The sequence below is a fragment of the Solea senegalensis genome, linkage group LG9, assembly GCF_019176455.1.
Source record: "Solea senegalensis isolate Sse05_10M linkage group LG9, IFAPA_SoseM_1, whole genome shotgun sequence".
Taxonomy (NCBI): Eukaryota; Metazoa; Chordata; class Actinopteri; order Pleuronectiformes; family Soleidae; genus Solea; species Solea senegalensis.
Genome location: NC_058029.1, coordinates 25,351,858 through 25,379,401, shown reverse-complemented (window position 1 = coordinate 25,379,401; position 27,544 = coordinate 25,351,858). Strand labels below are relative to the sequence as shown.

The window sequence follows — 27,544 nt, the reverse complement described above, 5'->3', positions numbered from 1 at the left end:
TGACCAGACATTAATAGTGCTGTTTCTTGCATTTGTTTCCTGGTTTTTGGATCATTAGTGACAATCTATGTTTCATCTTTTTCTGCAGGATTTGATCTCAACAGAGTTCTTGGTGACCTGATCAAATACAATTTCACCTCCAATCAATGGGAAAGCAGGTCTTATGGCCACTCTCCTGTAAGTGTGGTTGCATGCACACACACACACACACACACTCTCTTTCCCGAGGTTGCAGTAAAAGGCCAGTTTCACAGTGGATGTGTGTCGTGCAGCTTTGTCCTCCACACTGGGTGCGTGTCTTCTGCTCACCTGCCGCTGAGCTTTTACATCTTGCGTTTGAAAACCATAAATAATTCTCACACATACTCTGAATACTCCCCTGTACTCACCTAAATATCTGGATTCATCTGTATGAAGCGGCTCATCTGTTGTTGCTGCACATATTTCACGATAAAACTTTTAAAATTCTCTCATTAGTGAAGAGCTGCGTCACAGACACTCTGCACACATATCCAGTGTGAAACAGGCTTAACTCTACAGTAGATAAACAATGAACCTGAGGTGTGACGGAGAAGTTGTAATTCAAAGTATGTCATGAAGTTAAAGTATGGTTGTATGAGGTACATAGTCTGTGCTGACTTTGCCTTGCAAACCACTGGTGTAGGGAACAGCCTAATACAGGGAGGCCTACTCACTCTCACTAGTAATAAAAAAAGTGCCTTTCATGAAACCCAAGGTCGCTGTACAGTAGAAATCAGAAAACACAAACACTAACAAACCATCAGGTGTCGCTTCAGTGAACAGTGATTTAAACGACTCCTGTAAGGAAAACACATTTTACCCACTAAACAAAAGGCACACCTAGTAAAAATCTATGCTTGCGCACATCTGTATCTTTCAGATTATGTTTACAACTGTTTTGCACCAAAGTCCACAGAGGAATAGTTTTTAGTGTTTTCAGCCAGCTTGAAGATGTGAGCTGCTAGGCCACTGCTGCCTCATTTTGGTCTGTGTCACTTCCGTAAATCCGAAAGGAATTATTTTAAATGTTGAATTGTTTGTTTTTATATAGCAATATTCCAGACTTGGCGCCCACTTCAAGCTGCTTTACGCAGCCGGCACAGCAACGTAAGGGTTAGGTCTTGCACAAGGACACTTCGGCATGTAGACTTGCAGAGTCAGGAATTGGACCCACAACCCTCAAGTAGAAAGACGACTCCCTTTACCACCGAGTTCTCCGTTGCTCTCCACAACTTGTGTGTGATGTGATGTAACATCTCTTGTTTTCTTTATGGGCCTTCATGTGGGGGGTGTGGTGTTTACAAGGCCATACAAATGTCTCCCGTCAGAAAAGGCTGTTAAAACAAAGTGGTCAACATATCCTAAGATATTGTGAAGGCTTATCAAGTAGGCATCTAAAATCTGTGTTCCCCTGTGTTCTCACCGACAGCCGTGTTTTCAGTCAGGGTGAGTGTGTCTCAGTGATGTAGTACTCGAGTCCGGTCTCGAGACCGATTTCTGCTTTCTCGGACTCGTTCCTTCAAAGACCCGGTATCGACTCGGTCTCGACTCGGTCTCGACTCGGTCTCGACCCTTCAAAGACTTGGTCTTGACTCGGACTCGGCATAGGCGGTCTCGTCCCCATCACTGGTGTGTCATGGGGTGCACAGAGTTCCTCATACTGCCACTGATGAAAACAAAATGATTTAAAATGTAGACACACAAGCACAGTATTTTCAGTAAAGACATCATGGACTTTACTGATTTAACATGCATTCATGTTAAATGTGCAAGATGCGGTTTAAAAATAGTGGGGCATGATTCTCATTATTGACCAAGTGCATTCATACAGGTTATATAGTCATGAGTATAGAGTTGGTGTTTCTCTGTTATCCGTTATATTTGCACACATAAATATCGTAACATATCAGAAATAATTTTTTTTATTTCCATGTCATTTTCTTCCTTCTGCGCCCTATGACTCTCTTCTGTTGTCAGGTGGCACGTCATTCCCTCACAGCAGTAGAATGGACGGGCAACATGATTATCTTTGGAGGTGAATTAGCTAATGGCTCGCTGGCCAGTGATGTCTGGATGTATCGGCCACTTCACGATGACTGGCAACAGCTTGGTTTTTCAAGTACACTTGGTGCCCCTAAACTAGCAAACCATGCTGCAGCTGTAGTCGAAGATCATCTCTACGTGTTTGGAGGTGGGTTTCCAATTATATTGTGACCTTTTTATGGCATACAGTACAATCATATCTTTAAGAAAAAACATCTGAACTTATTCCCCAGGTCGTACTGAGGAGGATATGTTTTCCTCGTCTCTGTATCGGTTCGGACTGAGTGGCTCTGGACGATGGGAGACTGTGCAGCCCACTGGGGGAAAACCTCCAGCTACCGCTGGCCACTCCATGGTGTTCCACGGCCCATCCAGGACACTGCTGGTCTATGGAGGCCATCGACCCACCACTGCCAGGTAAACACCATCCTGTGCATGTGAATACTGTGGATACAGACTTACAAGAGAGATGATCATGTGTGTCCATTTGTGCAGTCACCTGCAGTTGTGTATATGTACACATATATATGATGTGATGTAAATGTGTTTCATATGTTGAGAGAGAAGGCATCGACTAGGCTGCGTTTAGGGTGAGAAACTCTGAGAGGAAAATAGGTTATGATGCAGCTCATGAAATTAAATGCAGAAGAATCGTTGTCATTTAGAAATGAGATAGTGTGTAGTTGTGAATCAAGATCGTGTTTTTTAACAGTTTATCGTGCAGCCCAACAAGGAAGCAAAAGACCAGCAGCTCCTATGTTACTGCAAGCTAAAAACGCAGGTTTTTACAATACATACTAGGGGGGTAATGAATGATACGCAAATGTCATGGTTCGGTTCCACCGGCTCTACTCGCCTCGCCACTACAAAAAAGTACCTACTTAACGTGGGCGGAGTCATCACTGCACGGCTGAGTGAAACTGCGGTGACTTGGTTTTATACGCAACACACACACACACACACGCAAGTGACTAGTGACTTTACACCAGACTTCTGTAGTTGTTGGAGATTAACCCACATTTGTAGGATTGTTAAGTAGTTAATTTATCTACAATTGCTTATCTACGGCACTGTTCACTTGGCTTTCTCCGCTGCTACTGAAGTTCACTGGGAAACCACAGTGTTCCCAAACAGCAGAGCTCGAGGAGCTCGGTGGCTCCTCGAGCTCTGGCTTCTCACTTGCATTCTCTGTACAAGGCTTACCTGTGCTAAAGTTGCTTCAAAGCCTCAGTGACAACATGCGAGACTTGGCGATGGTGGTACGTCTTCGGGGGGAAACATTAGCGTGGTTATCACTGAACATATTTTGAAAATAAAACAGTAAAAACGTCACACAGTCACAGAAACAGAAAATAAAAGTTATCATAAAGCAAATAGATCAAACGATATCCAAATACAGATAGAGAAAGATGGCAACAGCAAATAGTGGATGTGTACACGAAAAGGCAACGATTGGTGATTTAAGACCTGGGATCTGTTATCAAAAAACGCCATAATAATTAATAAAAGTTTTTAAAGTTCTGTCATTGTTTGCGTTTCTAAGGTTTAGTGTGAGGGTGAACAATACCGATGTGTTCCACGTGGACAAGCGCTTTTGGACATCTCTCCGTTCACGTTTTCCAGCAACGGGCCCCAGAGAAAGAGCTTTCCACACAGCCACCGTCATTGGAAACTACATGGTGGTCTATGGTGAGCATGGACAAAATGATCAGACACAGTGCATTCAGGGCAGTCCTGTGTTTATTTATCCTCCCTTCTCCCTGTCTTTCTCCCCCAGGTGGGAACGTACATATTCACCACTATGAGGAGAAGTGCTATGATGAGGAGATCTTCTTTTACCACCTGGGTTGTCATCAGTGGGTGTCTACTGGCGAGAGATGGTCCCTCCGTGAGTTCTTTTAGATATAATCATCTGCCACGTCTTTTACATATTTATAAACAGTTATTACTTGCTCACATAGTGCCTACAATAATGAATGTCATTTTGTTTCTGAAGGCGGGGATACTGTGCATGGGCGTTACTCACATGTTGCTGCCGTGATGGAAGGTCGAGTGCTCCTGGTTGCTGGAGGTTACAGTGGTGTTGCCCATAGAGACCTGGTGGCTTACAAAGTTCCACTGTTTGTCAGTAGTGAACGAGGTGACAGGGTGAGTGAAGGTGTCAGAATGTCATACAAACAAGAGAAAAGAAAGACAAATATCAAAACTTCCTGTGTGTGTTTGTGTGTTTCTCTACCAGGATGCTGTATGTGCTGAGGCTATAGATGAAAGCATGTGCTTGAAGAACCCAGAGTGCAGCTGGTGCGAAGGCCGCTGTCGAGAGTCACAACCCACTAACCCGGTAACGCTTCACTCAGCACTGCTTCACAACCCTCAGTCAAACACCTTCTGCCTTTGAATTATTAATTGAACTATGTCGTCGAAATAACGTATGTTTTTTTGTCGCGTCGCTTTCACTGTGACGCAAACAAAGCTCAGGCTAGCCATTTTTAGCAATTCTAGTCAATAACGATGCACTACATGAGTGGGCAGTAATTGGCCTGTCAGCATTGTTATCTTTATCAATTAAGATGAATTTATTTTTATTTATTTGCTTATCTTTACGAAAATATAAATTAAAAGGGGACATATTATGCAAAATCAACTTTTTAACCATTTCAGTACTTATATTTGGGACTCTGGAGGCCCTACCAGTCGCCAAAGTGTGGAAAAAGAATACTCAGTCATGTTTTCATGGTCCCCCTTAGCGTAAGTATAGGCGATAAAACGCTCGATGTTGAATTCCTTGCGCTTATGACGACAGCATGCGCATTTCACTGAGAATGTTACCGCCCACCAGTAAGTTTACTTGGAGAGCTCCACCTTAGCTCCACCTTGTCCCTGCGAGAGTGCAGGCGAGGGAGGAAGAGCGGTATTATGTCAACGCGGAGGGACAAGTGTGCTGTTGGTGGCTGCACAGTGGAGCACAGTGTTTTACAGAGGATTTTATATATGAAGCTAATGTGCCGGATAAAGTCAGCAAACGTGTGTTCGTGTGTTCGCACCACTTCACATCAGACTGCGGCCAGCGGTCGCCGTATTTAGTCACTGACGTACAAACACACACATTGTTAAGAAATGGGTGTGTGTTTGCCTGTGTCTCATTTGCATGTAAAGGGGTGGGTTTAGCAGGGTTATTGAACGGCTATGATGCTTCATCCTTATGGTATTTTGACCAAAGCATGTTACTGACATGTTCATTAGGACACAAAGGAACTATTTTAATTGGGGAAATAGGGTATAATATGTCTCCTTTAAAAAGATGAGTCAAAGAGCAGACACAAGTAATTGTCTGTGGCATTTTCAAGTTACTTTAAACCAACACGTTTGGCATTTAGATTTAGACGTTTTAGAAGAAAAAAAGAATAGAAAAAGATATGATGCTTTGGCCCGGTATCAGTTGCTGAAAACGCTAAGTATGGCACACAAACAGCAGAGCAACATGTCTGTGGTTAAAAATCAAACAGTACTATAGGGCTGCACGAAAAATCGTTCATCGAAATCACGATCTCTATTCACAACGACACGTGATCTCATTTCGATTCTTCTGCATTTTATTTGATGAGCTGCATCATAAATAAACAATCTCAGTTTCCTCGTCGCTGCCTTCTCTCTCAACATATGAAGCACATTTACATTCATGATTCAGTGAAGGCAGAAGTCCGTCTGCAGTTGAGAGTTTACAAGGAGAAATAAATACAAAATGGATGGTAATGAAAACCCCGGTGGTAGTGACGAGAAAAAGGCCGAAGAAAGGTTTGCATTCGGCTCGCTGCGCGCGATCACCGGCTTTCAGCAGTGATGTCGCTGAATACACCAGACTCCTCTGTTAAATGATGAGATTTTAGAGATTAACCCACGATTGTTTAGTCTTTTTAAATGATCTACAGTCCGGCATTGTTAGGTTTGATTCTTGTGACGGCACTCGTATTTTCCCTGGTTATGACGTCATGAGTCCAGCTCGTGGAAACACGCCATATGTCACTGAAGCCATTACAACAATAATAATAACAATGAGCCCATTATTCAGGGCCGTGTTCAGGCACTTTATTGAATGCCTAATTGAATGTTTCTAATCTTTTGTTCATTAATGCGATAAACATTTAGATTTCGAATCATGATCTCAATTCTCAGCAAAAAATCGTGATTCACATTTTTCCAGAAGAGTGCAGCCCTACAGTAGTACTATGTATATGACTTAATTTACTATTAAACAAAACTGACAGAGGTACTTTTAACAGTAAATGTGGCAGTGTTTGTACTGTGGCAGCCATCTTGGAATCCCATGTTCGGGTTGGCGAAGTGTCTGTTATCTGAGTTCAGGGGTATAACCTCGGAAATGTCAAGTTTCATTATCAGACTGTGTATGAATGTCTGTCAGCACTGTCACTGACGGACACTGACCTATGACCCCTGTCTTCCGTTCACAGTGCGGCAGTACTGGCTGCCTGGGCCTGGCGCGCTTCCTGTCTGACTGCCAGTCTTGTCTTGTGTTCAGTGGCACTCCAGCTACTTTGGCCCTTGCCCCTGGAGAATTTGGGTGGTGTGTTCAGAATGAGTCGTGCCTGCCCGTGTCAGGTGAGATGCATGCAGGGAGGAAGGAGGCCAGAGGAGAAAAAAAAAACCCCCAGTGATGTTGGGAGATGACTTGGGAGGGAGGAGACTCATGTTGGGGGTGTTGCAGAGACGGAGCACACTGACTTGACTACACCTAGCTGAGATTGGACAGACTACTCAGACCTGACCTGATCTGACGCAGCTGTCCATTCACACACACTTTGTTTTGGTGCAGTACAGTCACGTGTTGCTTCTTCCTTGTCACACCCAAAGGTCACAGGTCCCATACGATGCAGTACAGTATTAGTATTACTTGCTTTAAACTGCCGTGTCATGAGCTATTTAGAGGTCAGATGTGTGTTTTTGTGTGCTGACCTCTCCCTCTCGGTCTCACAGAGCGAAGTGTGTGCCGTGTGGACCAGATCTCAGGGGCGTACGGCTGGTGGGGGGAGCGTACCCATTTCCTTACCTCCCTCCACTCCTGTCGCACCGAGAACTATGTCCCAGGACTGCACCTGCTCACCTTCCAGCACCCCCGCAACAACTCCCAGCCTGACAAGGTACAGAGTCCAGACCTCAAGTTCTAACTGTATTAGTTGTGGATGTAACTTCTGTCTCTGCTTGTACTTATCCCTCCTTCCTTCCTCCGAAACTGTAGTTTTCGACTTTAAAAATGTGTTAGTTTCTCTTTTATTGTTCATTTTTCCTTGTGTACACTTCTGTGAGTTACAGACACATAGTCAGCGCTCAGAACCAGCCTGGACACGGACACCTGCTGTCCTGGAAACTGTATTTTAGCCACTTAACAAAAGGTTCACCTTATGATATATACAATGTTCAAGTCAACGGTATCCTAAGAATTGTTTCCCACTTTATCTTACCATTAGACAGTCTTTTTCTTAGAACTTGAAATGAAGTTGTGTCTCTTTGTAAACCATTCACTCTCCTGAACCAAAGTCCAATTTTACTCACAGCACAGAGGAGATGTAGGTCTATTTTGTTGCTCTGGCTTTTGAAATTCAGATTTATCTAAATGACACAAACTTATCAAACAGTGCTGCTAAAAATGCTCATTTTCATTGCAGAATTTGGTGTGGGAGAGTGAGCGGTTTACAAACGTCTGTCCTCTGCTGGAAAATAGAACAATAAAGTGGCAAACATATTCTACCGGATCAGTTTTCCTTGTGTCCCCGCTGGCAGCCATCTTTTCAGCGAGAGCAAGTGGTTCCTTGCAGAGGGTTAGCCAGTGAGGGTTAGCACGCCCACTGTCTATTTGTCAGTACCTCACACGTCGAAAAACTCCAACTATCGTTTCTCTTTATTTCCTAATTGTTTGTTTTGCACTATGCTTGTAGTTAAGGTTCCCTTTTGTAAGTAGTGTATGTCAGACTTGTGGAGTGGTGTGTAGAGATTAGTGCTGCTGTTGATGTGTTTCCACTTCCATCCATCCTCCTTTGTCCTTCACCCTCCTCAACCCTTCGCTAGGTTTCCATCCTCCGCAGCTCCAACATCATCCTTAGCCCCACCACAGAAATGGACGTCGCTCTGCAGTTCAGGGGCTTCATACACCCGTTGTGGGGGGCTCCCCCACACGCCTCTCCTCCCACCGAGACCGTCTCCATGTGGGCTCGCATTCAGAGGCTCCATTTTGAGGCTCGAGTGGCATCGGGTCCCAACTCCAGCCAACTGGTGAGGGAACGTTCATGTCTCCACATCAAAGTGTTATTTTAAATGAATAAAATGTTTTAACAATTTTGTATGTGATTTGTAAATAAGTCAAGTTTACTGTTATAGTGAGTGCTTTATAATACAGATGAGTGCTTTATAATACAATAAATGATAAAGGAGACATAAAAACATACAGATTCTGCTGTATAAACCCAAACAGACTTGTGTGTATTTACCCCATCTTTACTTAATAGAAAGCTTACTGTACCTGTGTGTGTCTTTGTAGTGTTTTGTTGCTGTGCCAAGTCTTCAAAAACTCCCAGATGATTTCATTTCAACACATGAGCCGTAGCTGCAATTATTTGAAAGGACAAATATTAAATTGGAAAATAATTATTGCCTGTTTATTTTCCCTTAGCCACCTAACATTTTTTCTTCTTCCTGAATCCAGGAGGTGGTGGGTCGTTGGGCAGCTCAGCAGGAAAAGGAGTTGAAGATATTGTCGCGCTCAGATGGCAGTAGGCTGTTCTCTAACCTGACCAGGGGCAATCATTACCTTGTTCAGGCTGAGGGTTACCTGAACAACTCCGGTTCAGGACAAACCAGTGAGATGGCCCTTACCTGGAATAGAACGTTGCCAGGAGGGAGTGTGAGTAAAGTACATTTATACATTTATACATTTATTTGTGTATGAAAATTGCTTTAGCTGTAAATTAAATGCTGAACATGAAACTTAAATCCACTTACGTATAACTTGCTCTCCTTGTAGGAAATCTCCTTCCTGTTCTTGGAGCCTTACCGCTCAGGTTCCTGCTCGGGCTACATGTCCTGCCTGGCGTGTCTGTCCGATCAGTCCTGTGGCTGGTGCCCGTCCTTGTCCCGTTGCCTGCTGCGGGACAGCCCGGACCTTGAACCTTGCCCCGAGAGAGAGAAAAGTGAAGGTGGAGAGGAAGATCAGCACCATCTGCTGTTGGCCCCCCAGCAGTGCACCTTGTGTGAAGAGTACAGAGACTGCTCTGCTTGTACCCAGGTACAATACACAGCTTCACACAGCACTACTGATAATCTAAATAGCCTAACTTGGTGTTTTACTTACGACGTGTGTAAATGCTTGTTGTTTAGGACCCTTACTGTGAGTGGCAGATAAACTCCAGCAAGAAAGGGGACTATCAGTGCAGTCGACGGGGAAGACTGGACGGATCTATACGAGACCCGACAGGGTGTCCTAGAGTCTGCAATCAGTGCGTTACAAAGACTTTTCTTTTATACTAATTACATAGTAGTTATATATACTGCATGACTTCCACAGAAAACCCTTAACACACCCCTATTTTCCTCCACTCTATGGTTAAATCTTTGTCCTGCATAGGAGAAAGACATGTGGCGAGTGCCTGTCCAACTCCAGCCAGTGTGCGTGGTGTGAGTCAGCCCAGGCCTGCTTCTACTTTGCTGCCTACCTCACAAAATACCCATATGGAGAGTGCAGAGACTGGTATGACAGGTAAAAGGAGGACATTTTTCCATTTTTTTGCTATATTTTACATGAGAGTTGATGCACGTAATGATTACTTTCACGTTACATGAGAAACGCAGATGAAATAACTTTTTAGAGGATTTTTTGTCACTCAGTGAACGTTGGATGAATAATCTGATATTGTCTTCTTTTTTCCCCCCATCATTAGCGTTCATTCAGTTCCCCAGTGTAAACAATGTTCATCGTTCAACACATGCACAGACTGTCTGAGAACATTCCAGTGTGGCTGGTGTGGTGATTACAACAATCCCACCATTGGAAAGTATGTATGACATTAAACAATACTGACACAAAAAACATCATTTTCTTATGAAATGTCTGTTGTTTTTCTACTTACACTTTGTTTTACACTCATCTCTTCAGGTGTTTGAGGGGGGACTGGGCTGGAATAGATGATCCCTCTGTTTATAACTGCAGTGTGGCTGTGGCTGAAGCACGAGCTGCTAAGTATGTGATTGTGTGTTGAATTGTTTGAACTGTAAAGTAAGAATATGTGTTCGTATCATGGTTCAAGGATATTTCTCAAAAACTGAAGAACAGATATCGTATATCTGCTTTGTCTTTTTATTAATAATGATCGTGTTCCACATACAAATTAGAACCATCCAAGTACAAGATACATTTAAAAGAACAAGCTAATAATACAAATATCTATAAATACAGGGACACAAACAAACAAGATAAATATTTGTGTCATACTATAATCAGCTGCTCACTGAATTAAACTTTTTGGGTGTGTCTTCATATTCTGAATGCGAATATATAAATAAATAGAGTTGGCTTCCTTTTGCTTTAAGTACATTTTTAATTCTTAATCTTAATTGTACAATATGTGCTAGCCAATTTTCTTTCTATCCATTAGTTTTCCTGTAGTTTAATTGGAAATGTAATTCTCTCCATCATAAATAATCCCTCTGTCCTTTTTTCAGCCCCGAGCCTCAGACCTCAGCCCCGCCTCGGCCGCTGGAGATGGAGCTGGAGTTGGAGCACTTGGACGATGAAGACCAAGATGCAGTCTGGTCTTACCCCACCTGCCCAGATGTCGAAGAATGCAGACTGGGTCTTCACAACTGTCACCCCTATGCCACTTGCATTAACACTCCCACGTCCTACGAGTGCCACTGTGAGAGAGGATACACAGGGGACGGCACGCTGCACTGCAACCAGACGTGAGTCTTCACCTCTGTTGTCTTTGTCTAAAATAATGCTTCACTTTTGCATTGAGTCGTCGGGATGTTACTGTCTTTCTTCCTCAGGTGCTACAATGAATGTCGCGAGGGTCAGTGCAGCGGGAGCCCACGCTTCGAGTGCGAGTGTTCCCTGGGTTGGACGTCTGACCCTGCCACTCTGGTTCTGAGTGGTGTTGAATGTGATGTGGACTGTGGCTGTAACTTTCACTCTACCTGTATCACTGCTCCGGGGATCTGTGACGAATGCCAGGGTGAGACACAGATGATGATGATGATGATGATGATGAGCAGCTCCTCTTTACTGTCTCTTTGAGACAGTGTATAGTTAAAATCATACTCCGACTAGGGCTGGGTGACGTGTAAAAGTCAAAGGTGATATAAATAATATCTGGGTATTTTTAGCCTAATTATGAGCTACAGACAAGTTTTTTCTCTGTACACTTTATATATACTTTATATGCACTCTAAAATAAAAGAGCTACCGTTTATGATCTGTATTACATGCTCTTAAAATACACGTATTACCTTTAATATCTGATGATGCCTGCTTTATTTCTTTGGCTTTTTAATTTTAAATGAACGATATTTACGTGTGTTAGAAACGATGAAATTGCCTCTAAATATGTTTAAATTTAGCTGTTACATAAATATTAGGCTTATTATTATTAAAAAAGGTAGTAAATTATTTAGTTGATTCCATGTTTTTTACTCATTTATAGTATTTAGTGTATTTCACAAATTGATTCAGTATAATAAACAACATCCTTTAAAACCAGGAGAAGAAAAGTCATCACAGATACATTATCATGAGATGATGATATCCAAAGTCTAACATGATCTCGTGTTTCATGCCACTCTATAGATATAATATTGGTGTATTGTCCAGCCCCTCAACTGATGAATTGAAATTCCAGATTTATAATAACTTAATTGTCATATTCCCATATACTGCGCCAACATGTCTATTAATTAAATAAATATTGTGCATGGGTTATCAGGTGTGTGTTTTCAGTGCAGAGTTCAGTGTGGTGCTGGCTTTATGATAAAGACTATTATTTCATTTGTAAGGCGCTAGTTAAAATGTCATCTTTGGTCTTCCCTCTGTCAGACTGGACTACAGGGCCTCACTGTGAGCACTGTCGTCCTGGGAGCTTCGGTTCAGCCCTGGCTGACGGCAGCGGCTGTGTTTCTTGTGAGTGTAATGGCCATGGTGACCCTCTCCAAGGCTACTGCCACAACCAGACTGGCCAATGCTACTGCACCCACAACACTCAGGGACCACACTGCGAGTCCTGCCTGCCTGGTTACTATGGAGACCCCAGGTATTGAGATATTTACACCATATAATCACAGTGTTTTATGGAGGTTCCATTTCTTTTGTCCATACAGATTATGCTATAGCTAAACTGCTGAAACACCCTGAACACCTGAACTTCTCTCACTCACACACACACACCCTGCGCAGAGTCTGAGGTGCAGTGAAAAGTAACTGGAAAGCATTAAAGACAAACGCACGTCAGCTCCAACATAAGCCCAGAAGGAGAGACCCCACAAGCGCTGCCCACTGTTCTCTATGGGAAAGTGACTGAGTGTTGCTTTAACCACCTCATCTGTGTGCATCTTGTCTTTGAGTAAAACATTGCTGTCTCCTCTGTCACTGTTTGACCAGAGATGAGGACTTTGGTTGAATTCTATATGTTCTGATTTGTTTCTCTGTCTCTTAGGAACAATGGCACGTGCTACCGTCAGTGCCAGGGTCGCTCTGTGCTCCTCTCCTCCAGCTTGTCCTCCACCGTGCCTCTTTCTTCTTCTCTGGGATGGCGAAGCGGCACTGAAGGGAAAGGAGGTCTTTCTCATTGCCTTTGGGTCTTGTCTGTGACCGATAACCTGGCACCGTGTATGTCCAGACAGCTGTGTCCCCCTGTAGCCCTCACTTTACACCCTGACTCCCATACACATTGTAAAGTGAGTACAAACACGTCGGCCACATTGTTTTTGTCAGTTTTCGCGTTAACGCTCTGCCAAATTCTTTATATTCTGCAGAACTCGTTTGTGTATGTGTTTGACGGTCTCCCTCGTTTTCTGGCTAATGGAGTTGTTCACTCGGATCATAACCTAATTGGAGCTTTTTGTGGCACTACGAGGACTCAGCCTATCACAGTGGAGGCTACCTCAGGTATCCTTCCATTTAACCCACTGACTCACGAGCAGACACTCTTTTTAAATGATAACCCGAGTTTATGTACTTCCTGGTAACTGATAAGAGGCTAATTAAACAAATGAATTTGCTTTCACCACCAGGTATAATCTCAGTCTACTTTGAAGCCAACGTGTCTTCAACCAAACCGCAAGGCTTCAACGCGTCTTACTGGGTGCGCCGGTGTCACCAGAGCTCCGACGAGGGTGATGAGGGCTCACCTGTGTGCCCAGGGGGAGGCCAGTGCCAGAGTGGCCTCTGCCAGTGTCCTCAGGGCTTTGGAGGACCCCACTGTGACCGGCCCATGTGCCCCCAGGATTGTGGAATAGCAGAAGGAAGGGGGGCTTGTAATTCAGTAAGATTTCTATCATGTCCATGTCTGGAACTTTGCGTGTGGTTTTCCATGTTTTACCTGTATCACTAACCTACATAACGTGTTTGTCTCAGTCTCTGGGAGTGTGTGTGTGCTTAGACAGCTGGGTTGGCTCAGACTGCTCCGTTCCTCGAGACGCCAACACCCTGATCTGGGAAACACTGCTGGACACACAGCTGACCAAGGTAATGGCACAACCTCACATAAACAAACCTTCTGCTCCTTCAGTTGTATGCTGTTACTGCAAGTAATAAAACAATTATTATAGGACTGTGCGGGAGTTACAATGAATTAAAAGACAGGTATTGTCTAAGATGTTATCATCACTGATCATGATGCAGAGCATTATCTTAAACGTGTCCATTGCCCTTACTGTTAAGGATAATAAAGCAGATAAAGGCTTTAGATAATGTGTAGGTTGTGGTCATAATTCAAAATAACTGCGTTTCTCAATAAGTATCACATTTTGGCTTCTGTTTTGTGTCATGTGGATGTAGGACAGGGGTCACCAACCTTTTTGAGACCGAGAGCTACCTGAAGGTTAGAGAATAATATGGAGGGCTACCATATTAACATTTTATGCAGTTTACCATTTAAAGGATAAATATTATGCATTCAATTGCATACACATTAATTCCAGTGCTTACTCCTAATGATTATCACAGTTTTTATAAACAATATCAAGGACATTTTACTCAGTGATCATATGGATACATACAAGTGAGGTGAAGTGAAATGAGCCCGCGGGCTACCAGGTGCCCACGGGCACCACGTTGGTGACCACTGATGTAGGACATACCCAGCCCTAATGTCTGAGGGTTTATTTTTGTGTAACTAGTTTATTTTTATTGTTTATTTTATACTTTCACCAACTCTCCCTCTCTGCTCCTGCTCTTCCTCATGACACCAAGAGCGCAAACACTCGTTTTTTTAATGTATAAACTATATAAGACCCCAATATATGCACATTGAGCTGCAGATTTAATTTGTATGATGGTAATGAAACATTATTTAGCTATTTTTAGATTTTGTGGGAAACTTTATTATCATATTAAAGTAACACAATGTAGGATTTCAACCTCCAAATAATGTTTCCAAGATTATTTTGATGGTACACCAACTTACAACAAGGGGAACGGCACCTCTGCCGAACCTTGAACAGGTCTACATCGCCTGCACCGGCACTATGTAACTATGTAGGCCGAGTTATTGAAGTCATCTTGTCCTGTGATTCAAACAATGACAAACCTGTTCTATAAGTCAGGTGGAAAAAGCAAGCTACACAAACTGAAGTACTGTCATTCTTTTGTTGTTTCTTTCTGTGGTTAGTTTTCGTTTTCTAATATCTTGAAAAATAAAACTGTAATCATATTTGTATGAAATGCTATGACACGGGCTACTGTGTCTGCTCTGTTCTACTTCAGAGTTCACTGGGATCATCACTGCTCACTGCGACATACTGAATAATGTTGTGCCAGTGCCGGAGAGCACGTCCTCATTGTGTTACTTACACACACATTCACATTCACGTGCTGTGTTTCTCCACAGAACCAGGCCCACAGGTTCCTCCACAGGATGGGCCACTCTCTAGTGTCTGGACCACAGGGCAATCTCTGGCTGTATGGAGGACTCTCCTTGTCAGAGGGCATCCTGGGAAATGTCTACAGGTAGGGGCACATAACCTCAAGGAAATATTGTGTTATTGTGTTATTGTGTGTTGTGTTATAATGCATTCTGCCTCTGTTTCATTAAGATATTCCGTGTCGGAGCATCGTTGGACTCAAATGTTGACGAGCTCTGCGGAGGAGGGCTCAGCTCCGAGCCCCCGCTATCACCACGCCTGTGCACTGCTCACCACACATGAGTCTGGCTCTGGAAGCCACGGTGCCACTCACAACTTCATGTTTGTGGTGGGAGGTGTCACTCAGAATGGTGTTGCCATGGATACCTGGAGTCTCAATCTCAGCAGTTTAGTCTGGAGAGAACACAAGGTAAAGATCGAATGTAATGTGGAAATCCAAAATCTTTGAAAGGTTTTCCTTTCTTGTGCCTCACATACTTTTGTTTGTGCCTTTGTTAGAGCGCAGTCTTGTCCTCAGTCGCAGGCCACACTCTGACTGTACGCCGAGAATCCTCCGTACTTTTGATTGGAGGTTACTCTCCAGAGAACGGCTTCAACCACCACCTGCTGGAGTTCAGCCCCCGTACTGGGAACTGGACCATAGCCCCACACACTGGAACACCACCTACAGGTCTCTGAGGCCTTTTGCTTTTCAGTGATTATATCATAACTTTTCATTAAGAACAAAAACAAAAAATGTTTATTTCATTCAATTAAAAGGGACAAAGTACATTAATTAACGTGCTCATTTCATAAATCATGTAAATGTGGTAAAGCTTATTTTCATCTGCACAGCATGAACACTGACAAACAGGCAAACAATCAATACGTACAATATACATTAGACCACACAGTCTTGTAGGAAGTTAGTCAAAAGATAGGTACCAAATAAATCATTTATGAGTGAAATCATTTATAATGTTCTGTAGTTAGGCTTTTCCACGCTTATGCTGCTCGGTAAGAAAAGGCTGTTTTTCTGTGGTATTTTGCAGTCTCCTCAGGCAGCCGCTCTTATTAATGTATTTTAACTTTATTTAATGAACTAACTAATTTAGCTTGACATGATTGCATTTTGAAATGTGCTCAATTTCAACGTACAGTGTTAGTATGAGTCTGGAAAAGGTCATAATAACATGCTCCACTGCTATAGATGCAACGAAACGTCCTCCTGCTTTCTCGTCAAAGCTCTCGAAACATGACAAACACACACTGCATCGCAACTGATAAAAGCCGAGTGAGGAGATTTTTATTGACAGAAAATCTCTAAACATTGTCATCATAAACTGGTTAATAACTGTTCTACAGCTAAACCTATTATTGCGAGGGCTTAAAGATGTGTGACAGGATGTAAAGAGGATTTCAGTAAATAAAAAAAGATGCAGGATGGTCCAGCATGTGACGAGTAGTGACATTTATAGGTCAGACTGGAGACTGGAGGAGGACTAGAGGAAAACTAACAAGTGGAAACAGAAGATGTCATTCTAAGCAGCCGTTCTGGCTGTTTTGTGCATTTGGGATGCTATAGAATAAGTTGGCCACCTCCATAATGCAAACCCTTTGTCCAAATGAAGAGGTTTATTAGGCTTTAAAAGCAATTACACACTTATACCAGTCAAGTCTCCTAAATGTAACTTCACACACAGATGTTGCAAACTCCTCATTGTTCTGTGTTTTGCTTTTAAATAAGGTTTATATGGACACTCGGCAGTCTACCACGAGCAGACTGATGCCATCTATGTCTTTGGAGGTTATCGCTTTCACGTGGAGTCAGTGGAGCCCTCAGGCGAGCTCTACAGTCTGTACTATCCCAACCTCACCTGGTCTCTGCTCGTCCCCTCGCAGGGCAGTAAGGTAAGAAGCTCTCTCACCTGCTTGAGTGACAGAAAGTTAAACAAGTCAAACACTTATGTTTATCAGTCGAGTGCAAAAAGATAACTTATCTGTTCTTGATCGTGTCCTTTGCTTCGCAGCCCCTGTCCCGTTTCTTCCATGCTGCAGCCCTGATCAAAGACACCATGGTCATAGTTGGGGGGAGGACAGAAGCAGAAGACTACAGTAACTCTGTGTCTCTGTATCAGATCAACTGTAACACCTGGATACGACCAGGTGATCATCTGAAAGTTGTCCTGCAGCTTCGCTCGCTGTCAAATCATAATTTACCGTACCTTAAACTGACCTTCCCGTCTCTTTCCTTCAGTCTCTGCCGTTGGAGATCCAGTGAATCGTTCCGTATCTCTTGCCATGACGAGCTGGGATGGTCGTATGTTTGTGTCAGGGGGCTTCAACGGTGTCACACTGGGCAGACTCCTAACCCTGACTGTGCCCTCTGACCCCTGTGGCCTGCTGCCAACCCCCGAGGCCTGCAACACCACCACAGGCAGCTGCGTGTGGTGTAGGGGAAGCTGTGCTACTTCAAATACTGCTGAGAGGTAACACGTCTGGCTGAAAGCAAATCAGTAAATAAATAGAGCTCTGTGCCTGATACTATAAGTTATTTCGGGCCAATAAATAATGCAGCAGTCCCTCTGTCTCCATCAGGATGGGTTGTTTCACAGGTCAGTCCCCGTGTTCCCCAACCCCACGTCAGCCAGACCAGTGTCGTCGGCTGAAGACCTGCAGCGAATGCCTGGCCCGACACCCCAAGACATTGTCAAGTCCATCACAGGTACACACACAAACACCATCCCGAGCTCATTCAGATCTAGTATCACAAATAGAAAGTTGTAAGTTCAACTGTTCACACCTGCCATCGACATGCAACTGGGATGTGACCACATGTGATCGCCTCTCACTTTTCTGAAAGTGAGAGGCGATATACTTGTTTTCCTACTTCAATAATGATATTATATCACAATATCAAATCAGTATTACTGTAAGGCTGGGCAGTATGGCTTATAAATAATATCTAGAAGTTTTTCAGCTATCCTGATATATGAGATGTATGTGGATATAAAGCGGCACACAGGTTGTTTCTCTGGACTCATGAAAAGTTTTATTTTGAGATGTTTGTGCTTCTCAAAGGCGATATTACATGATCTTAAAATACCTGCTTTATTTCTTTGGCTTTTTAATATCAAATGAAGGATATAACTTAAAATAATTTGTCTTAAAATGAAAATTTGTTTTATTTATTTTTGATCAATGTTTATAATGTTATTTTATATGTATTTAATATAATAAATATGATGATCATCAATGCACCAGCCTTTAAAATCACAGATACCTTAACACAATATGAAATATAGTATCCAAACATTGCCCAGCCCTAATGTAAATACACACATACATGATTTCTGTCCACATGTGTATTTGTTTTGTGTTTTGTACTTTTGGTAAAAGAAAATGCACATTCATGTGTTTCTATCCACTGCTGCTAATAGTTCACTGAGACGAGCAGTAGATGGCGCACAAGTCTGTATCACAACTAAAGGATGAGAAGATGCAACTTGATGATATAAACAAAGAGCATCTGCTGTTGTGGTGTTTTGCTGCTTCTTCCATCTATTATTGAAGTAATATTAGCTTCTTGTGTTGTTGATTAGAGGAATGTTGTGCTTTCCTCACATCTGCTGGTTCTATTATTATTGTTATTATTTTTCCCAGCACAGTGAAATGCAGAAGCTGGAGGGAGGTTTCAGTCCTTTCAGTTTGTGTTTTCTAAATGTATTTTTCTTTCTTTTTTTGCTGAATCTATTTCCATCGCTCTTACTCCCGTTTACCTTTTAGTGTTTTACTTTACTACTTAAGCATAAAAGCTGTGTGTGATTTGTATTGACCATAGGTGTGAATGTGAGAGTGAATGGTTGTTCTTCTGTGTGTTGGCACTGTCCACGGTGTACCCCACTGGCTCCAGATCCCCCATGTGATCTGATCGAATTAATGAAAATATGCATAAAATACACTGAGCTAAAGTTGGTTCTGTTTTGCATTTTCTAGCCTGCTCTTCAGTGTAAATGGTGCACAAACTGTCCGGAGGGGGCCTGTATCAGCAGCTCTGTCAGCTGCACGTCTGAACATGACTGTCGGATCAACCAGAGAGAGATTTTTCTGTCCAGCAACTGCACTGAGACCAGCTGTGAGGCGTCTGACTGCCCAAAGTGTACTGCTTCAGGAAAATGCATGTGGACTCGCCAGTTCAAGCGCACAGGTACAGAAAACAGTATTGCAGATGATTTGTTTGATTTTAGTTTTCTGTCTGGAGCTGGAAAAAATGTCCAACATTAAAAACATTTGATTAAATAGCCACTTTAAGTTCTTGGACATCTGTTGTGATTTCTCCAGGTGAGACCAGGCGCATCCTGAGTGTGAACCCCACCTATGACTGGACATGTTTCAGCTACGCCCTGCTCAACGTCTCACCCATGCAAGTGGAGTCCTCTCCCCCTCTGCCGTGCCCTCCGCCCTGCCACACTCTCCAGAACTGCAGCCTGTGTCTGGGCTCGAGAGGCTCGGACGGGGGCTGGCAGCACTGCGTGTGGAGCATGGCGCTGCAACAGGTATGTCTGCATCTTCCTAAAATACTTGAATAGGTTGTCCCGCCCCCTGCTCCTGTTTCCTGTGTGATTAAGGCTGAAGCAGTGGCAGTGGTACTGCAATTTTTTTTATTTTTTTTATTATTATTATTATTATTATTGTTGAGCGAGGGTTTTCTAGTTTGGAAATCTTAAAACGGAACAAGCTGTCAAAAGTACTTGTTTTGCTACTGAAGTCTGAACCGGTGCTTCTCTTAATCATATTCAGCACCTGTACACGAGGGCCATATCTGTGTTAGACACTTTTATCTTTGTCAACCAAGTGGAAACTGAAGAAAATGTTCGACTAAGGCTGGGCATGTGGTCTATGGATATTTTTATATATGTGGTCTATAAGGCTTTCTAATGTTAAATGAAAGATATTTATGTGTGTTTGAAACAATGGCACTGCCTATAAATATGATGTTGATTTCATGTATTTTCTAACTCTTTATATAATATCTAATTTGTGATATTTAGTGTGTTTCACAAATGTATTCAATATAATAAATGTGATGATTATCAACAGTCTTTTTCATGTCATGATATAGATAAAAGATGTTGTCCATATTTTGTCATCATATTCCTTCATCAATTGGACCAAAGCCTTTTCTTCATACTGCTCTCTCTTGATTGGTTTAACTCATGTTTCCATTGTCAGTAAAAGAACATTCAAAATCTCTTTCTTCATCAAATCCATCCATGAACAAAACAAAGAAAAACAGTACAAACAATATTGATATTAAACTAATGAGCAAGCTGACTGGTGGATATAAAGATCAGGATGATAAAGAGACAGCTGGACACTTACAACTTAGAAGTATGTTGAGTGACCGTAGTCACCCCCAAATGCTGCACCAATACCCACAGATTGTCTTCCTTCTGCAGCTAACCTCCCTCCCTCCATTTCTTGCAGTGCATGAGCCCTTCCTTTGTGCCCCTGCGATGTGAAGCAGGTCAGTGTGGACGTCTGCTGTCTGGTGGAGACTCTTGCTCTCCCCAGTGCTCCCAGCTCACCCAGTGCTCCCAGTGCATTTCTAGGCCTCAGTGTGGCTGGTGTGCCACTCGTGGGGGTAACGGTGCTGGACGCTGTCTGCAGGGAGGACTTGATGGTGAGGACTTGATTCTCTGAATAGGAGCTCGGTGTATCTTACTGATAATTCACTTTATTCTTGATTCCCAGGTGTGAGTGAGGGTGTTTGTCCGCTGAGAAACAGCAGCTGGTCTTTCCTCCACTGTCCAGAGGAGGATGAATGTGTTAACGGCCATCACCACTGCAACAGCACCCAGAACTGCCATGATCTACCCCAGGGATACCACTGCACCTGCAAGCAGGGTTACATACTCAGCAGGTGAGATCAATATACTGCTGGAGAAAAATAGGGATAGTTCACAGCTTTTTGAAGTGTGGTTGTATAAGGAAGAGGCACAAAATGTCACCCAGGTGCATTCTGGTCCCAAACCTGTGGGTCAAAGAGCCCATCGCAGCGACCCTCAACACTTTCATGTGTCTCCGTCTTGTCCAGTAAAGGCACAAAGCCCAAAAGATCTTAACTTAAAAATATGCTGAACAAAGCTAGCAATTTAATTAACAACAATATAGAGATCTATGAATCTGATCTTAATGAACACAAACACACAGAAAACAATAGCCCCTAAATCTATGCCACTTGCTGTTGTATAGCGTCAGGTTGTAAACTTCTGTTTCCTGTCAGGAAAAGCTGTCTAACAGTCAAAGCAGGAAACATATTCTTCATTTGAATTAGGTAAGCCTTTTACGAAGCAGCAAACTCTGTTTTCCCTCGCGTCCCGGTCCTCAGCCTGGATGCAGTTAGTGCTGACCATGTGTCAAGTGCCTCATACAACCACACTTCAAAGAACCTGAACTACTGTATAACTTTCATTTAAAGTCTTTGTTTTTCATGTGTTCACCACAATGGCTGCTTCCTCTTTTTCTTCCGCTCAGTGTTTCTGGTCAGTGTGAGCCAGTGTGTGCTCAGGGCTGTGTGAACGGGACATGTGTGTCTCCTGGAGTGTGTCGCTGTCACTTTGGCTTTGTAGGGGACAACTGCTCCTCTCAGTGCAGCTGCAACGAACACAGCAACTGTGCTGGAGTTACCAAACCAGATGTTTGCCTTGAGTGCCACAATAACACTATAGTGAGTGCTTACCATATCACACAAGTTAAACACTTACTTCTCCATATTCCATATATTCCACATATGTACTCCTTTTTACCTTCACTTTATTTCAGGGTAAACACTGTGAAAAGTGTAAGCCACTGTTTGTGGGCTCCGCCAAGGGCGGCGGAACATGTCGTCCATGTCGGGAGTTTTGCAGGGGAAACAGTGCCGTGTGTCTGTCCCGGGACGAACACAAGAAGGCGCTGGAAAACCCACGGCTTTTCATTTTGGGCCCCAACACAGTAAGTAGCTACTGTATGTTTCCGTGTGGAAACATTGTTCATTCCCAAAAAAGATGAATTCCGATTGGAATTTACAATTCCATTGTTTACATGGACGCAATATTGCGCTCACATGCATCAAGGTTCAGCTGCACAAACGCTGCGCGTGTCTGTCCATTATTCTTGTTTGGAATGGAAATACAGCAGTAACAGAAAAGGGAAATCCGTCTGAACGGACTGTAACAGATCCAAGTTCTCAGATTGGCATGTTTAATGACAATATATGAATATATAGCTAAGGGCTAAACTTATAAAAGTCTTTTGAATTATATTAAGAAGTTATGTCATTAGTATGTTAGTTATCTGAAATTTAAATGAACGTTTCTCTTCAGATTCAGAATTTTGTGACTGAGGGTCCGACAGAAGAGAATGCTGTGTGTGTGAATTGCCAGAACAACAGTGTCGGGGACAAGTGTGAGAGCTGCCTCAGCGGCTACTTCCTGCTGCAGGGGAAGTGTGAGAAGTGAGTCATGACTGTAAAATATCCTTCACGTGTCAAACTGTATGATTGTAGGTTTTTATGTACCTGTTATACTCCTTCACTTCTGTGGTTGGTATTTTAAAGTGTCACTCACCCCCAATCCACTATTTTGAGATGTAAACCAGTTTATATGGGTGTCTAGTGTTTGTTGATCTTCTCTCTGTGGTCAAACACAAGCTACTTCATGTACTCTTTCATCACTCTCTCGTCTAATCAGCAAGTCTCATTGTCGCAGACTCCTCCCCTTTTCAAAACACCTGGAGCTGCAAAAAAAAAAAAAAAACTCTCTCATGTTTCAACAAATTGAAGTTCTTGGGTTTTCGTCGTCTGTGTGTGTGTGTGTGTGTCTTGTGTTCTGCAGTCGGTCGAGTAATCATTCAAAGTTGTTATTTTACAGTGTTTGGATCATTTGTGTTTCCGTGTGTGTATTTTGATCACAGGTGTCAGTGTAATGGCCACGCAGACACGTGTAATGAGCATGACGGCACAGGCTGCCCCTGTCAAAACAACACTGAGACCTCGTCCTGTCTGAGCAACCCTCAGAGTGACCGCAAAGACTGCTACAGGCAACAGGTATGCACATGTAGAGATGCTTTTCCTTGTATCATAATATTCTGTGACAAAATTAAATGTTTTTAATGTTTTTCTTTCTCCTGTCACTTCAGTGTGCCAAATGCAAAGACTCCTTCAACGGCACGCCAGTGAATGGGCGTCAGTGCTACCGTCAGTTCAACGTGGACACAGAGTGCTGCTTTGACCCCACGTCCCAGACCAACTGCTTCCACGACCCCACCATCCGTAACCTCCCCAAGGGCCGGACTGTGTTCTTTGCAGCCCAGCCCAAGTTCACCAATGTGGACATACGGGTCACCATTGATGTGACCTTCGGCGAAGTGGAGGTGTACGTCTCCAACTCTCATGACACCTTCATCGTGGACGTGGACCGCTATACAGGGATTCACACCATCAAGATTGAGGAGGAAGCGGTGACTCGGGGGACGACCGCTGGTGTGGATAAGGATTCACCTCCGTCTCCTATTAAAGTGTTTGCCAACACCTCATCCAGCTTTGGAGGTCCCGTGCTTTCCCACAACCCACTGCAGCTGCAAGCGAAAGCTCCCGGGTCCGATAGAGAAATTCGGGAGGAGCGAGCTGAAGGACTCATCTCCTACATCACCGTGTGGAAACCACAGACGGTGCTGATCGTGCGCCGCGTTCGAGATCGCGTGGTCATCACTTTCCCCCATGAAGTGCACTCCCTGAAGTCCAGCCGCTTCTACATCGCTCTGAGAGGCGTGGGAACCGGCGAGAGGCAGGGAGAGTCCCAGGGTCTGCTGTTCCTGCGTCAGGACCAAGCACACATCGACCTCTTTGTTTTCTTCTCAGTTTTCTTCTCCTGCTTTTTCCTCTTCCTCTCCGTCTGTGTCCTCCTGTGGAAGGTGAAGCAGTTCCTGGACTTCCGTCGGGAGCAGCGTCGCCACATTCAGGAGATGACCAAGATGGCATCGAGACCATTCGCGAAGCTCACTATATATCTTGAACCAGAGGAGCCACAGCTTATCTACCTGCCTTCGTCTGGGGGAGGGGTGGGGGGCAGCACCGTCTCACTTGCACATGCCCGCACGAGCAAGTTAGGAGGAGTGGTGGTGGGTCAGAGGGGTCGGGCTGGAGGTGTCTCCTACAAACATGACCCAGGCTCTGGAACCACAGGCCACCACCACCATCACCTTACCCTGGGTGGAGGTGGTAACAGTGGTCAGCACCTCCCCCTGCATTACCTGAATACCCACCACTATGCCAGCACCACCGCTGGCAACCCAGCGTCACATCACCACCATCCGTCCACCTACAGCGGTTACCAGCATTTTTGCCGCTCCGACCCTTTCCTCTCCCAGCTCATGGGTTTTTCCTACTCGTCCTTTAAAGTGGGGCCCATTACCCTGGAGCCCACGGATGACGGCATGGCCGGGGTGGCCACCGTCCTCTTCCAGCTGCCCGGGGGAGTCATGGCTCCAAACCGCGCCTGTCTGGGCTCCGCACTGGTCACTTTGCGGCAGAACTTGCAAGAATACTGCGGCCACGGCAACGGAGGGGGGCACCCAGGAGCGGGAGCGGGGCGTAAGGGGCTTCTGGGGCATCAGCACCTGACCACTATGGCTATGTAGAGCAACAGAAAACTATATCAATGAAATATGATGGGAGACATCTGTAACTGTATCTGATGTACATTTTTTTGAAAGGCACAGACATAGAGGATAGTTTCTTTATGTATGGTTGTATGAGGTGCTGACAGACTGAAAACATGGTGTTTCCATCGTGGTACGGTTCGCTTTGGAATGGGTCAGGCTTGCATTTCCACTGAGAACAAGAGCTTCATTTGGTCGGCGGGGTGTGGGCTGAGCTGTGATGTCATACCGCTGCGACAACAACAAATGTGACACAACAAACATTGAAGATTTGCGTTCGTCTCAGCAAGACGTCAAAGCTTTGTCTGAGAATAGACTGCAGGCGTCACAAAGGGAGTTTCTGTCACCTAATCAGCTGACTGTCCTGGGTGGAGTCAGAGTCTAGCTCCACCCCAATCTTACTGTACCATTTTACTCTGGTACCTCAAAGGAAGGGTGCCAAAAATTCAATGGTCGGGGCTGTTATTTTTGGTTATTTTGGCATTCCTAAAGGAAAAGCAAACAAAATACGTACCGCACTGTACCAAACTGAACCGTTCCACTCGATGGAAACACAGATTCTCCAATCAAATCGACACCTCATGCTTATAAACTCACTCACTCTCCTGCACCAGATGTCATGAAGAAAATCTGCGTTTCGGTCAGAGAAGGCAGGAGCGGCTGGTTTACTGCTGCCTCATTTGTTCATCGAAACAAACGACTTCAAACACGGAACTCACAAAATGAAACGTTGGATCAACAAAGGCTGTGTCCTGTGACCCAAACTGTCAGCATGTCACACACCCACACATGAACAGTCACAGCCAGTTAACAGGAGCATTCGGAACACAACTGTACATACACTGTATAATTTGTTGTTTTGTTGTATGTTTTGTTGTATGATGTATTGCTATACTGTATTTCCGTGCGTCACATGACCAAGCCAGCTGTCTTTAGAATGCACTACAACAAACAAAACCACAGTGTCGCATCCTTGACTGTGATCAGCCTCACACCGAGACTGAGCTAGTGTTAATACTCACTGACCAACAGAGATGTGAAGAAAGACATCATCTGCTCACTTTGGAACCAACATGTGCTTTATACCCCCAAAAAAGTGACAATCAAAATTGAAGTTGCCATTTAGAACAAACAACTGTTTAAATTGTTTCAACCTAATGTGCAAACTTCTGATTGTCAGCTCAGCGCAGGAAAAAAACAAAAGGTCAGAGTTGCTTGCAAGAATCTTTTTATTTTAATTGTGTAATTGTAACTGAATACGCGGCAGGCTTGTAAGCTATTATGTTTATGTTAAACACGACCGGTGAGTATGTTTCTGCATATTCCTTCACTACATCCGTGGTTTTTCTGCTCATTTGCCTTCACTTCTTGCCTTGTCTGTGAGTCACTAATGGAAATGTGTGGTGCAGCTCCCGGAGGATGGAGTAACAGTTGCATTTTTTACATTATTGTTACATTAATTGTTTTCTGTACAAAAAAAAAATGAAGGATCATGTTTTTAATGCACGCCTGGGGTTCCTTACCCTATAATAATTTAATTACACAACCAAACTCGTCCATAAACATGAAGACATGATGTGTCCTGTTGAAAAAAGTCGATCACATTTTGTTGACGTTAAATGTTTGCGACATTATGATCAAAACATTACGATGTGGTTGAAAAATACTGTATCAAAACTCCATTGATAGTGAGAAGAGTTGTGTTAGAAAGTTCTCCTGGTGAGAAATGTATGAAACAATGTGTTGATGTTAATGTTTTTGTTTGTTTTCCTTTTTGCACTGTATGGAGGCACCGAGCCCGGTTATTCATGTGAAACACTAAAGAGTGGACGTCGTCCAGCCTCCGATGGCACTCGGTGTCATGGACGACCTCAAGTGGTGCTACTGGTTTTCCTGGGAGGTTTTTTGTCATGAACTGAATACTCGCAGCTTAGTAAAGCAAATAAAGCTCAAATAAATATCGTCACTATTTATAGCAACCCTCCACAAATTTGCATTAATTCAGTTTCAGTTTTCCTAACATGCTTTATTTTTGTACATAACTTTTGTGTTTGTTTGTTTTTTTTCTTCTTTTCTTCAAAGAAGGGAACAGTGTTGTGCAAACTGTTGCCTCAAGATTCTCTGTCCTGAGTCAACTGAAATAAAGTCTGTGGAACAAGATGGTGTGTGTGTGTGTGTGTGTACTATCATACTACTGTTAATACTATTACTACTATTATATTATCTTAACGTCTAAGTAACTTCTGTTCTATCTTTCAGCAAGTATTGATGCTATTCAAGGGCCTATTTTAGTACCTTTAGCAGCTATTGATAACATTTTTGTATCTTTACCAATATATAAAATACTAGATACTGCTATTTTACTAGGTCATTCAGTTGAAAACTTTCATATCCCAAACATCCCCCTCTCCTCTGGTGTTCCCAAAGACTCTGTTCATCATCTATCCACAAATTCAATCTCCTCTACATAAAATGTATTGTTATTATTATTAGTGTTGTTGTTGTTATTATCTAGTAATAATTGGAGCTATTTTGGTATATTCAGTAACTAGGGATAGTATTTAAGTGTCTATTTTAGTATGTTCAGTAACTAGTGATAGTATTTAAGTGTCTATTTTAGTATGTTCAGTAACTAGTGATAGTATTTAAGTGTCTATTT

General features: G+C 43.3%; 1 protein-coding gene and 1 long non-coding RNA gene across 2 annotated transcripts in view; one reads left to right on the top strand and one right to left on the bottom strand.

The window, feature by feature from the left end:
* The window catches only part of megf8 (multiple EGF-like-domains 8), a 31,434-nt gene extending 4,389 nt beyond the window's left edge, over positions 1-27,045 (top strand). Inside the window, 39 exon segments of the mRNA XM_044033728.1 lie at positions 89-177; positions 1,999-2,212; positions 2,298-2,481; positions 3,608-3,753; positions 3,842-3,952; positions 4,061-4,212; positions 4,304-4,405; positions 6,534-6,681; positions 7,057-7,220; positions 8,146-8,349; positions 8,780-8,977; positions 9,098-9,358; positions 9,451-9,569; positions 9,698-9,829; positions 10,011-10,124; positions 10,226-10,309; positions 10,792-11,031; positions 11,119-11,303; positions 12,161-12,374; positions 12,777-13,017; positions 13,096-13,228; positions 13,354-13,604; positions 13,697-13,807; positions 15,171-15,289; positions 15,376-15,613; positions 15,703-15,874; positions 16,931-17,173; positions 17,176-17,349; positions 17,441-17,672; positions 17,782-17,908; positions 19,180-19,390; positions 19,525-19,739; positions 20,671-20,866; positions 20,938-21,106; positions 21,721-21,913; positions 22,009-22,179; positions 22,551-22,681; positions 23,140-23,272; positions 23,365-27,045. Of these exon segments, the coding sequence (XP_043889663.1) occupies positions 89-177; positions 1,999-2,212; positions 2,298-2,481; positions 3,608-3,753; positions 3,842-3,952; positions 4,061-4,212; positions 4,304-4,405; positions 6,534-6,681; positions 7,057-7,220; positions 8,146-8,349; positions 8,780-8,977; positions 9,098-9,358; positions 9,451-9,569; positions 9,698-9,829; positions 10,011-10,124; positions 10,226-10,309; positions 10,792-11,031; positions 11,119-11,303; positions 12,161-12,374; positions 12,777-13,017; positions 13,096-13,228; positions 13,354-13,604; positions 13,697-13,807; positions 15,171-15,289; positions 15,376-15,613; positions 15,703-15,874; positions 16,931-17,173; positions 17,176-17,349; positions 17,441-17,672; positions 17,782-17,908; positions 19,180-19,390; positions 19,525-19,739; positions 20,671-20,866; positions 20,938-21,106; positions 21,721-21,913; positions 22,009-22,179; positions 22,551-22,681; positions 23,140-23,272; positions 23,365-24,864 (8,021 nt within the window). The 3' untranslated portion in view covers positions 24,865-27,045.
* LOC122774445 lies at positions 7,335-9,236 on the bottom strand. Its single transcript, XR_006360992.1, has 3 exons — positions 9,076-9,236; positions 8,597-8,949; positions 7,335-8,346 (listed from the first exon to the last, which is right to left on the bottom strand). It is a non-coding gene; the product is annotated as an uncharacterized LOC122774445 (long non-coding RNA).
* Positions 27,046-27,544: the final 499 nt, after the last annotated feature.